This window comes from Hemibagrus wyckioides, linkage group LG09, assembly GCF_019097595.1.
Source record: "Hemibagrus wyckioides isolate EC202008001 linkage group LG09, SWU_Hwy_1.0, whole genome shotgun sequence".
Classification (NCBI taxonomy): domain Eukaryota; kingdom Metazoa; phylum Chordata; class Actinopteri; order Siluriformes; family Bagridae; genus Hemibagrus; species Hemibagrus wyckioides.
Genome location: NC_080718.1, coordinates 4,177,982 through 4,190,557, shown reverse-complemented (window position 1 = coordinate 4,190,557; position 12,576 = coordinate 4,177,982). Strand labels below are relative to the sequence as shown.

Below are 12,576 nucleotides of genomic sequence, written 5' to 3'. Positions count from 1 at the left end.
GAAGGCCGCGATTTTGCGTCTGCTCGTTTGTTCGAGCTCATATCCGAGACAGCGATTAGCGTGTTTAGAGGGTTACGCCGCACGCCACTTTAAAGAAAGAAATGAGCCACGGTGAAACTGGAAACGTAGCTATTGTTTTTTGGAAAATAAAATGTTCCTTAAAGTCACTTATTCAACCAGAAAGCAGGAAAAAAAAACCTGAAACTGATTCTCTGTAAAAAAGAAAAGAAGAGAGCTAAGTAGATCATCCTTTAACGTAAACAGTGTAGTATAAATTAGTGTTTATTAGCACAGTGCCGTTTTTATTTGGCTAATATTTCACTCCCACGTCACGTGTTATTAAATTAGTGAGGAGTTTTTGTTTCGTTTTTTTTTTTTTACTATAAACGTTTCATTATTTTTTCGGTCGAAGGAGATTAAGATCGGGAACGATTCGGAATTGGTTGCCGAGACGTTTCTTAATGGATCTTTAATTGTTTGACTGGAGGAGAAAAAAAAATCAAACCCAAGGCGGAATTCTCAGCGGTGGATGTCTAATCCCATGCAATGCAAATTTAGAAGATGGAAAAAAAATTAAAAAAAACAGTACAGATTTTATGTTCAAACGCTCGTCTTGAAGAATCCCAGATTACTCTGATGGGGTTTGATTGACAGGTGTGTGTGTGTGTGTGTGTCTGTGTGTGTAGATGTGTAGATCAAGACCCCCCGCCCTGTACACACACACACACACACACTTTCTGATGTGATTTGGGTTTCACGCAGGATCCACCACCATCCCCATAAGCATCCCCCCCAACCCCCCCGGTTTGTGCCCCTCGGCACGGGGCAGGGGCAGATTGACAGAGCAGCATGGTGCCAGGTCCCGCTGAGTCGATGACGCCCACTACACACACATATACACATAAATACACACATACACACACACACACACACACACACAAGATCTACCTGATGTTTTCAACAAAGGCTCCCGTCTCTCCGGCTCTGATGCCAATGGCTTTGGAAGCGGCAGAACCTGAAACAGATGTACAGACGGTAGAAGAGCGATGTTCCATACATCAAGACGCGAGGAATAAAAAAAAAAATCTCAAACGTCGTTTCATTTCCAGCTCAGAGGAGAAGGCCGCGACAGTCAACCCGAGAGTGAACGATGAGAGCATAGGATGGAGTTTTAGAGGAGAAGACGTTCCACTGCAAAAGAGGTCACAGGCAAAAAAAAAAAAAAAAAAAAAAACATTTAAAAAAAAAATTCTGGCAAGAGATAACAGAAATAAGTTTAAAATAAATAAATAAATAATAAAAAATTCAGAATAAAAGTGCAGTCTCGCCAAAATATGTCAATGTTATAGAAAGCACAAATCTTTTACAATACACGCAGACATAACGTCGTCCTGGGAAAATGCTTTTTCATATTTTTTACACATTATTATTATTATTATTATTATTATTATTATTATTATTATTATTATTATTATTATTATTTAGAATTCTTTCCTGCGAAAATAGATGAGATTTCAAGTTACAGAAGAAAACCAGCTTTTCACTCAGAGATTCATTTTCCTGCAGTTAATAAATATATATATATATTAAAAAATAAATAAATTTACAGATTGGCACAATCAGATATTACTGAAAAATATCAAAAATTAATCATTTTTGATTCTCAAGGTCACTCTTTTACCCAATCAGCCCCACAGCAGCAAACAGTTTCAGTGAGATACTTTAGTTCCTGACTCTAACAGATAAACCGCAGCTTCTGAACTTCAGCAAGTATCACTGCAACTCCGTGTGACGATACAGCACCAGTACAACTCAGTAGTGTCATTTACACGCCACAGAATATTCAGTGTAGGGGTGCCAATACTTTTAGAAAGGGCAGATTCTGCTGTAATGCACATATTTTTAAATATATATATATTTGATTTTGTGTTACAATCAATAAAAAAAGCTGCAGTGTAATATAAGAGGTATTGCCTTATAATAATAATAATAATAATAATAATAATAATAATAATAATAATAATAATAATAATAATAAAAATAATAATAATAATAATAAAAATAATAATAATAATAATAATAATAATAATAATAATAATAATCACCTTCCAGGCTTTTTGTTGTAGATCCTGGACGTGCAAAAAATAAATAAATTAATTAATTAATAAATTATTTATTAACTTATTTCAGACTTTCTGTACTTATTATTATTATTATTATTATTATTATTATTATCCAGGTGAGTGATCAGTAAAGTCCTTCCAAGACGTTAATAATGAAGAATGTTGTAAGTGACCCTCGCGCACACTGTCATCAATCACCGGAACGTTTCACTGACTCTCCAAAGAGACAGCGCGAGAGGAGCGCGGTGCGCGTGACGCACGCTTCTTGGAGGTGTTCCCCCGTTTTGATGGATTTCCGGCACGCGCTCCCAGCAGCCCCGCTGACCGCGGCCCTCGTCTCCTCCTTCCTCCTGTCAACACGATGCTGCGCGCGATCAGTCGTGAGGCGCGCGCTCGCCGCGGGCCGCTCCGCTCCTCGCCGTGTCCTCTGGCCTCCGCCCCAGCGCGCGCGCGCGTTCACTCTCGCCGCCGTCTGCTCGCCGCCACGCGCGCGCACGTCACAGAGTTCCGGTGTGGATTTCCGGCCCTCTCTCAATGCATACCTCCATATTAGTTTCCTGGAAGAGATTTTCATAAATAACAACAACAATAATAATAATAATAATAATAATAATAATAATAATAATACTTTTATTAACCTGATGATGATGATGATTATTATTATTATTATTATTATTATTATACAAAAACAATCAATAAAAGACAATAACTTTGTCACATTAAATAAAGTTGATAATTATGTCTTATTTATTAACAATAATTAATTGTATGTATAATAATTAATATATTTAAATGATAAACTAATTTGAAATTACATGTTGATTTTTTATTAGTTTGATTTATGCATTTTCTATTTTATGATTTATAATAATAATAATAAGAAGAAGAAGAAGAAGAAGAAGAGGAAGAAGAAGAAGAAGAAGGGTCAATATCAGTTATTAATAATCATTATAATTACATAAATTACATAAAAAATTAAAAAACATATTAGACATTTACAGTTAGAGAGGTTTTTACTGATTAATTGTATTTTTTAAATAATAAAACAAGGTCCTACCTGCTTTTATATTTAATAATAATAATAATAATAATAATAATAATAATAATAATAATAATAATAATAATAATAATAATAATGTCAAAAATGTGCTGCTTTTTGAATGAGTTGTTGTGTATTTGTGTTACACGGCTATTAAAATAAACGCCACTGAACAGACTGATAAAGAGTGTGAAAGTTTACTGTTGAGAAGTTTTGGTTTGTTTAGTTTGTGTTGTTCTTCATAAAAGAGAACGATTATTTCGATGCAACATTATTGTGGATCAGTCATAATGCACAGCAGTGTGTGTGTGTGTGTGTGTGTGTGTGTGCACCCTGTGATCAATGAAAGCATTTTCAGGCCAGAGAGAGAGAGAGAGAGAGAGAGAGAGAGAGAGAGAGAGAGACAGCCGATTATAAATATTGGCAGTCCAAGAAAATGTGCTTTCCTTCGATTGAAGAGAACATAATGGTATTCACATGGGAGACGTCCTGCTGAGACAGACAGACATACACACACACACACACACATACAGCTGTTCCTAAGCAACAAAACACACTCGACCTGTAAGTGCCAGCGTGTTGATTGTCGATGGCCAGTGAAGTCCATGAATAGCAACAGTAGGAAACTTAACAGCCAAATTATGGTAAACACACACACACACACAGTAAACAACTAACACTCACCTAGCTCATCAGTGTTCTTTATCTGCCAATGACATCAAGTAACTTTGTACTACAATGAAATAAATATCATATTAAATGTGTGATAAGCTCTAAATCTGCGTTATAACACAATTATAACAATGTTATTATATTATTATTACTAACACTATTATAACTTCTGGGCATGAAGAGCGTCTGATTACTTTGAAAAGACTGCCATCTAGTGTCAGTTTGTCGACATGAAGCACGGAATAAACATGAAAGAAAAAGTCTCCAGACTTTCAGACCTGATTAAATGAAGGCGTATGTTATTTTTTTATATAGAGTTTTATAACCAAATGTATCCTGAGATCTGTTTAACAGATGTGAAAAGCAGCAATGAGAAAGTTTAGAAGTCATTAGATATGATCTCTGTATTGCATTCAGAATTTCAGAACTGAGATCATTGTGATTTGGTCTTGTGGTAATGTAAGAAGTATTATAGAATGTACAAAATACACTGATCAGGCATAACATTATGTTAAGGGCCAAATTGTGATGGCTAGACCACTGGATCAGAGCATCTCCAAAACTGCAGCTCTTGTGGGGTGTTCCCGGTCTGCAGTGGTCAGTATCTATCAAAAGTGGTCCAAGGAAGGAACAGTGGTGAACCGGTGACAGGGTCATGGGCGGTCGAGGCTCATTGATGCACGTGGGGAGTGAAGGCTGGCCCGTGTGATCCGATCCAACAGACGAGCTACTGTTGCTCAAATTGCTGAAGACGTTAATGCTGGTTCTGATAGAAAGATGTCAGAATACAGAGTGCTGAGCCGCATAGCCGCAGACCAGTCAGGGTGCCCATGCTGACCCCTGTGCACCGCCGAAAGCGCCAACAATGGGCACATGAGCATCAGAACTGGACCACGAAGCAATGGAAGAAGGTGGCCTGGTCTGATGAATCACGTTTTCTTTTACGTCACGTGGATGGCCGGGTGCACGTGTGTTGCTTACTTGGGGAACACATGGCGCCAGGATGCACTATGGGAAGAAGGTGAGCTGGTGGAGGCAGTGTCATGCTTTGGGCAGTGTTCTGCTGGGAAACCTCGGGTCCTGCCATCCATGTGGATGTTACTTTAACACCTACCTAAGCATTGTTCCAGACCATCTACACCCTTTCATGGAAACGGTATTCCCTGATAGCTGTGGCCTCTTTCAGCAGGATAATGGTTCAGGAATGGTTTGATGAGCACAACAACAAGTTTAAGGTGTTGACATGGCCTCCAAATTCCCCAGATCTCAATCTAATCGAGCATCTGTGGCATGTGCTGGAGATCCATGGAGGCCCCTCCTCAAAACATACAGGACTTGTTACAGGATCCGCTGCTAACATCTTGGTGCCAGATACCACAGCACACCTTCAGGGGATCTAGTGGAGTCCATGTCTCGAGGGTTCAGGGCTGTTTTGGCAGCATAAAGAGGACCAACACGATATTAGGCAGGTGGTCATAATGTTATGGCTGATCTGTGTGAATGATATTAAATATCGTAAATTCAGCATGGTATGTATTTTTGAAAATCCGAGAATATTCGGAAATCTGTACAAATATACACAGAGAAGGAATTCTTAGAACAGAACTGGATGAGCTTCTCAACCAAACTTTGAGACTCTGAGTAATTAGGGGGAAACCACAGAACAGGCGTAGATGTTAGATAAGACAGAAGTAGTTTCAGGACTGTAACTGAAATATGGTATGTTGTTTATAACAAACAAAAGTGTGTAGAAAACCAGGACTCCTGATCTCGACTCTCGATGTTACTTGTTTATTTTCCGTTTGCTGATACACAGGAAACCGGAGCGGACATTAAAGACCTGTAATGTTATTATGAACATGAAAAAATTGAAATGATGAAAAGCTTTTCTGACAACAACAAAAGTCCATTAAAGCGCTGACTCTTAATAATGCCTTCGGTTTATTAGCACGTCCCAGCGCTGTAAGAATTTCACTTCCTGAAACAATGAATTGAATGAATGTTTGCGGGAACGGAATAATTTTCTGTTTTCGGCGACGGTAATTAATTTTCTGCTCTCCGAATGGTGTGTGAAAATATTTCATTATACGCCATTTGTTACATCGATCCTTTGAAAGTGTACAGCAAGTCAAAGCAATTAACCACGCCATGTCTACTTTTCTAGTTATCAAGCGCTCCCAAATACATTATCGTTAATGAACTTTTAATTAGCAGCTGGCTTTTATTCTAGCTTGCGGAGGCTTTTAAATGGACAGGTACACAAACAGCGAGGTCAGAGACGAGAAAGTTTCCAGTCGGTTTTTCGGGGACTGCACTGAACATGCTCATGTTGGAGCACAATGGGGCGTGTGTTATAGGAAAATAATCGATGATGAGGTCGAAGAGGAGCGGCCCAGTGTCAAGCGGAGTAACTGTCGGCAGCCTGAAGCGGCTTAATTCCTACATCGTCACGTGGTGTAGAGTTTTATTTCTCTTAATTCCACAATAATCTTTAGTCCATTTCTGGGTTGTTGCTGAGGAGATATTCAGCCTGAAACATAACACACACACACACACACACATACTGCTGTTCATATTCATTCCCACTAGGTACAACACTGAAGCATGTCAGTGAAGAGTGAAAAATCCTACCAGGAAGTCTATTGCATCATTTGGACGGATTCTGCAGAGCTCGTTCAGGCCTCGAGACAGAACGGGCATCACAGCGTACATCAGATACTGCCTGGCAGATTCTTCTTCACTCATCAGCAGTTCCTCTTCCTGCTGCTTCACCTCTTGTAGGCGCCGGTTCTGGCACACACACACACACACACACACACACACACACACACAGAGTCAAGCATGCAACAATGCAGCAAAATGGAACAACAATCCAAGAGAAAATCTCACGTAACAATTCGGATAGATTTATGCAACATAGAAACAGCAGGTGATCATGAAAGTGGGTGTGGCCTAATATGATTTTTTTTTAACCAAATTTAGATGCGATAAATAGAAATGAACATTGTATTAGGGAGCAGTGGAAGATCAGGGTTCAAGCCCCAGCACACTTCGTATCCTTTACAAGTAAACAGGAAGCAGGAATTGATGAAATGGAGCTCTGGTGAGGATCATTTCTGTTGTGAGGACACCAGGGTGGTGTGACAAAGCCAAAGATACACCATCTGACCAAAGATCTGTGGACATCTGACCTTCACACCATTTGTGTATAATTTAGAAGCACACAAATGAATGTTTCACTTCACCGGAACTCCATGAAGAAAGACATGGTGTGAAGGTGAAGGTTGAGTGCAGGAACTTAAGCGTCCTGCACACAGCCCTGACTCTGACTCAACCTCATTGAACACGTTTGGGATGAACTGGAACACCGACTGCACCCCAGACCTCGTCCCCTAGACTGGACATCAGTGTGTCCCAACTGAATGAAAATCTAGTGGAAAAGCTTCCCAGAAGCGGGAATCTTTAACCACAAACCTTCGGATATATAGAATAAACATCTGCATTCTCATGTCAAGAACCCTGGATATTGAATGAATCCAGGCTGCAGTGTAGTGTGTGTCTGTACCCATTCCTCCCAGCACTGTGCCCTCTGCTCCTCCTCTTCTTCCTCCCTGAGCTTGGCTTCGGCCTGGCGTGCCTCCTCTTCCTCCCTCAACCTGATCTCCACCTGCCTCCGCTCCTCCTCCAAATACTTCGCGTTGGGACCATAGTTCCTGACCTTCCCCACAATCGCCATCACCTTCTCCATCACCAGAACGTTCTCTGCATCTTCAGGGTCGATCTCTAGAAAATAGGAGCATTTTTGTGATTTTTAGAGCCCTCTGTTGACCATGTCATGAACTGCAACGTCAAGCATGGTTAATAAATATGGCTATAAAATGATACCTTTTGATACCTACCTATATGCTCAAGGTGAATCTCCAGCTCATCGAAGTAGTTTAGCACGATTTCATCCTTTGAATCGTTTTTTCTGAACGCGGTGAGTCGTGGAAGAAACCTTTCGAAGGAGTGTGAGGTTCCCTGCACCATGCTCTCAGGCAGGTTCAGGACACGTTCCTTCAGGAACTCGTCGGTGGCATCCAGAGAGAACACAAAGTCTACACACACACATACAGGTGCGGTCAAGAGCATTAGAATGATCAACACTGAACTGGACATCTTTTGGCAGTTACGTTTCCATAAATACGTTTAGACCTGGGATGATGCTGACATTCGTCTGCTCGTCTGTAGCATCGTTATCTTCCACTAAACAATATAACAAACAAACAAACAAATGTTAACACCAAATTGTTTATAAAATTAAATGAAGTATTTATTCCTCCTACCATAAAACAGCTCTTTAGCTTGCTCGTATGTCTTCGGAAAGCCGTCCAGGACGAATCCTTGATTTCTACACGGTTTAGTCTTTAGCTTGTCCTTCAGGATTTGGATAACATACAGGTCGTCCAACCGGACTGAATAGAGAGATCCTTTTCTTATTTTTGGAAATAAGCTCAAGACTGTGCATAAAATCAAAACAGAAATTATTTTAAAACATTCCCTCCGTTTTTGTACCTCCGTTTTCTTCCATGTTCTTCTTCAGAGTCTCCAAAAGCTCCTGCGATTCGTCGTCCTCGTTGTTTTCTTCCATCCGGACGCGTGACTCCTGAACAAGTGAAATGTTTAAAAATCCTAGCACTCACCCAGCCATGCATAAATAATAAGGATTTCTTATTTTATAAAGAGATCTACCAGGTTAGCGAGAGTCTCAGTGATGGTCTCTTTGAGTTTGACATGGTGCAGTTTGTAGTGCTTGCATATCTTTTCAGTGATGGTGCTTTTCCCGACAGCAGGAGGTCCAAGGAGACAGATGCGAACAGGCTGAAAAGGGGGGAAAAAAAGGAAATCAATCAATACAGCCATCACTCATTCAGAGCTTCTTATTAATATGGACACATTTAATAATCCTAACAGTCGGTCGTTTACCAGCAGGCCTCGTGTGAGCTTGTATTCCTCCACGACTCGGTCGATGTTGTCAACAATGCCTTTCTTGGAAACCCAGTTGATTCTGAAATGGTCTGTGAAGAAAATGGCTTCCATTCGGAGGTTGATGAACAAATGGTCAATTTCTGCTTGCTGGGAAACAACAGCAACAACAACAAAAAATCAACAGGCAAGATCAATGATAATAACTCCACTGAAGGGTTAATTATTGCAAATTAAAGGAACTTTATTAAATCACAATCGTCAAGCATTCATTTTTCCCTCTAACTGACCACCAGATTTGTGATTTGCCTTTTAAGGAAAAAAGGGCGGAGCTGAGCAGCTCAGATCAGTCTGGGGGTGGAGCTTAATTCCAAACCAGAACATTTCAAGGTTGATGAACAAATGGTCAATTTCTGATTGCTGGGAAACAAACAACAACTCTCAAAAAGTCTTAAAACACTTCTTTCTTACTCATTAATTAATAGGCTAGAGAAATTACAGTTACAATAACTTCCTGGACTAAATGGTTCACTACGGTGTCCTAATGAAATGCCTTTTAAGGAAAAGGGGGCGGAGCTGAGTAGCTCTAATCAGTCTGGAGGCGGAGCTTATTTCCAGACCAGAACATTTTAGGCAGGAGCTCAAGTTCATTTCATGTGTTTTCCCAAAACCCTACACTTTTAATATCATCTGCTCAACTTACTGTCAGTTCCTCTGTGAGAAATAAGTCCTCTTTCGGAACGTTTCGGGTTTTTCCCGGTCCGAGTGCCGACGCTATTGCCTAGAACACAAGAGAAAGGCTTGACCAGGGGAAGAATACGTATGAATATTAAATAAAACTGTTCTCATTGAGGAAACCTACACTGATAATGTCAGCAACGGTGTTCTGTGATTCATCCACTGCAAGGAAGTACTGCGGCTTCGGCTTACGCTCCATTACGTTCTGCACAATCCTTCGGAGGGAAAAAATAACAGATATTCAAGATGGATCAGTCTTTCAAGAAACAATACAATACATCAGCGTATTAACAACCTCCTGATAATGATAAGTGTTATGATTCACTGCAGTGATTCGATTCTTTTAAGTGAATCAAAGTTCCACTGATTCATTTGTGCTTGAGAATCAGTTCAGTCAATTCAATGAATCATTAAGAGCCATTGATCCGTTAATACTGACCCTGCCAGGTCACTGATGTGAACAGCTGGAATGATATTAGAGCCGTCTCCGAAGATAGGCACTTCCGGTTCCTCTCCCAACCACGATGTCTGAACAAGAGGTCACAAACGCTCAGTTATGCATGGATGGATAATTGCTGTAATTGCTCATTACAAACGCATAAAAAAATAAAGTGCGATAGTTTACCTACAATATGAAAGTCTACTTACCTTGAAAAAGAAATGAAACGCTTGCTCGCCCATTCCATACTGCAGTCCAGACGCAAGCACGTAGGTCGAGAACTGGGACTGATTCTGAAACGCATAATACAACACTGTAAAGATCCAACAAATGCAAGCAGAACTTATAACTAAGTGCAAAATAAGGCAGCACTCACAGATTTTCCCAGTTTAACCACAAGCTTCTCCACAGCCATATGATCTTTAAAGCTGGGATGCGCTTTCCGTCTCCTGTAGTCCTCTTCGGTAAATGGAATCTCTGGATCGTTCTAGACGTCAAAACACACACAAACACACACACACACACAAAGAAGCACTCAGGAAATATACTGATAAATACATGCTACATGACCAGTTCTACGCTTACTGGATCGAGTGTCTGAGTCAGAGCCCATGTCATGAGTGAGGAGATCAAGATGAACATCTTTGGTCCAGGAAATGCATCAATTTCCTTGTGAAGAGCTTTAATTGGTGAGATAAAGGATAAAACTTTTAATAAAACGTTAGAAAAAAAACGGTTAATATGAGCCAAGCAATTTATTACAGATACCTGAGACAGCCCAAGAGGCTTCTTCAATCTGATCGGCGTTCTCGTTGTAAATGTTATAAACGATGACATCCGACTCCATCAGGTGACGGAAAAGCTCTTCACGTGTTAAGCACTAAACGTGGAAATGGTGTAAAGTGATAAACACAAGAACATCACCAGGATAATCACAGCTAACATCACCCAGATATTTCACTCACGCTATACTCTTCGACCGCAACACTGGATTTCTCTTTGTTTTTGCCCGAAACTGTTCCAACAATCTCGAAAGTGGTGTTGGGGAAAGACTCGGTTTCGTCCTCATCCTCGAACTGATCAGTGACACGGGACGCTCCGGCAACCCACGAGGATAAAAACTAAACGTTGTATTCAAAAGAAAGGCCAAAAGAACGATTAAACATACAGAAATACATGCTCTTGTTACTGTATAAACAGTCACTTTTCTTTCGTTCTGGACATTAGTTAGCAAAAAAAGCAGCTCGTCAAACTGAACAGCTCGAACTTCTCGGTCCTGATGATGTCATCAAACTTATGATGTCATAGATTTACTATAGAAAAGTGCTGAGACTGGCGACTCCTTCCATAAATGCTTCCATAAAACAGAAAACTTCATCAACAGACAGATTTATGGTCGGATAAATAATAATAGATCTATAATCTAATAGATCAATAATAAACGTTTCGTCATTATTATTGAAATCAACGAACGTTTCTGGGGGATTTTAGTTGAAGCATTTATTTTAGTACACAGTAGAAATAATGATTAACGCAAAACAAGTTTGATAATAATTTCTTTAATATTATAATTGAGTGATTATGTTTTATTTAGTTGAGTGAAATTGGCTATTTAGCTTTAGAAAATTAATAAATAAACACTAAGCTAGCTATAACTACTGATTCACTCCGAAGTGAAGTGAAGTATAGCTTAGAATGCGATTAATAACATACAAGAAAACTGACCTCTGCGATATATTTTGAGGTATATTTGTCCACATTATTGATAAAAACGCGTTTAGTAAGGTGTAAGAGTTTTTCCGTATCTGTAGCCATGCTGGGTTTTGTGTTTTTTTTTTTAGTTTGTTCATGTTCCGTTGCTTCGCAACAAGAGCCGATTCTTTGAAGAGTCGAATCTCTGATTCGAGTGGACAGAGTCGACTCTAAAGTGTTGAAGTCGAGTCCTGAAAGAGAAAACAGATTCGGTTCGTGTAGAGGAAAACGATTTGCGCTGTAAATGTGTGACAGATGTAAATGTGTGACAATTATCTTCTTAAACACCAAAAAAGAGATGAGAGGAAAAAATGAGATGTTACTTAATATATATACGACAAAAAAAAAAAAAGTTTATTGAAAAACGACGTTTGCTGTACATGGGAAATTAGATGACGTCAGAGTGTTAATCCAGCAAGATTTAGTCTTGAAAATTGATCCAAATGTTGATTAATGAAAACACAGATTACCTGCATACCAGAATTTCATATTGCTAAAATAAAAATAATAATAATAAAGATTGCACTTACTGGACACAGCAGCACAATGCATGAAATCATACAGATCCGGGTCAAGAGATTCAGTAACTGGTCAAATCAAACATATGCATACAGAAAAAATATTTTGTGTGAAACTGTACTCATCTTCCTTCCTGCTACACATCCAGCATTCCCGGGATAGCCTCCGGATTCACGGAGATCCTGACCTGGATAAAGACCCGAGTCTCAGGACTCCAGAGCTATAGCTTTAGATTATTTAAAAACAGGTCCTTTTTTAGTATCAAGGTATTAAAATGAATAAAAAGACACAAACTTTTCCACAAAGTTGGGAGCATGAAATTGTCCAAA

At 39.5% G+C, this 12,576-nt stretch overlaps 1 protein-coding gene across 1 annotated transcript; it reads right to left on the bottom strand.

The window, feature by feature from the left end:
• Positions 1–5,604: 5,604 nt before the first annotated feature.
• Positions 5,605–12,519, bottom strand: ak7b (adenylate kinase 7b). Its single transcript, XM_058399624.1, has 18 exons — positions 11,702–12,519; positions 10,942–11,097; positions 10,745–10,856; positions 10,562–10,656; positions 10,353–10,463; positions 10,186–10,269; positions 9,977–10,065; positions 9,662–9,752; positions 9,503–9,580; positions 8,800–8,949; positions 8,566–8,694; positions 8,389–8,479; positions 8,160–8,288; positions 8,029–8,079; positions 7,734–7,931; positions 7,400–7,617; positions 6,466–6,624; positions 5,605–6,364 (listed from the first exon to the last, which is right to left on the bottom strand). Exons 1-18 carry the CDS (start codon positions 11,789–11,791, stop codon positions 6,326–6,328), a joined length of 2,070 nt encoding a protein of 689 aa, XP_058255607.1. The 5' UTR covers positions 11,792–12,519; the 3' UTR covers positions 5,605–6,325.
• Between the last annotated feature and the right edge of the window lie 57 nt (positions 12,520–12,576).